This window comes from Neophocaena asiaeorientalis, unplaced genomic scaffold, assembly GCF_003031525.2.
Source record: "Neophocaena asiaeorientalis asiaeorientalis breed wild unplaced genomic scaffold, Neophocaena_asiaeorientalis_V1.1 scaffold469, whole genome shotgun sequence".
NCBI classification, from domain to species: domain Eukaryota; kingdom Metazoa; phylum Chordata; class Mammalia; order Artiodactyla; family Phocoenidae; genus Neophocaena; species Neophocaena asiaeorientalis.
In genome coordinates, this window is record NW_020172691.1 from 2,346,542 (window position 1) to 2,347,260 (window position 719).

Here is a 719-nt window from a genome sequence, read left to right on the forward strand (position 1 = left end):
GGGCGCGGGTCTGGGGAGGACGGGCAGCGTCTGTTCCCCGTGCCTGCCAGGACCTCCCCGGAGGAGGTGTCAGGGAGGGCGGGGCGTCGGCCTGGTCTGAGGCTCATTTCCTGAGGAGGGGGCCTCCCACAGCCCGAGCCCTCCGAACCAAGGATTACCGCCCCCCGCAGCCCCATTTCTCAGGTAGGGAAACAAGTCTCTCTCTGAGATCCCCTCCCCCACTCAGGCCCGGCTAACGGCTGCTTCTGGCCTCCCAGGCCCAGTGCAGCCTCCCATCTACCCACACAAGGTGGTGCCGTTTCGTCGTCATTTTACAAAAGGGGGAAACGGTCACAGCTGTGAGTTGGAGACAGCCAGGGCACTTCGGCGTGAGAACTCCAGGCCGGACCCGATGGACCCCCCAGCTCTGTGGCTTGTGGGTCTGGAGGGCCGTCTCTGAGCTCGAGTTGATGTTTCAGCTTCAGTTTCCCTGTGTGTAAAGTGGGGCTGATGGGGAAACCCACCTTACAGGGTGAGCAGAAAATGATGGATGCTCCTAAGAGACTAGCTGGCGTGCCCCAAGTCCCTGTGCCAGGGCATGTGGGCTGCACCTGGGCGCCTCCCATGCTGCCCGCCCACACGCACATCTGGAAACGCTCTCCCGGGTGGCTTCACGCAAGCAAGAACAGAAGTGGCAGGGCTGAGTTCCTGTCCCCAAGGCCAGGCAAGGTTAGGGGGCG

The 719-nt window shown here is 63.1% G+C and overlaps 1 protein-coding gene across 1 annotated transcript in view; it reads right to left on the minus strand.

Moving 5' to 3' along the window:
* Window positions 1-719, minus strand: part of FSTL3 (follistatin like 3) — a 5,720-nt gene that overhangs the window by 2,157 nt on the left and 2,844 nt on the right. The window contains exons 2-3 of the mRNA XM_024740010.1: window positions 316-469; window positions 44-53 (exon numbers count right to left, since the gene is read on the minus strand). Coding sequence (XP_024595778.1) covers window positions 44-53; window positions 316-469 — 164 coding nt within the window. The remainder of the gene's footprint in view (window positions 1-43; window positions 54-315; window positions 470-719) is intronic.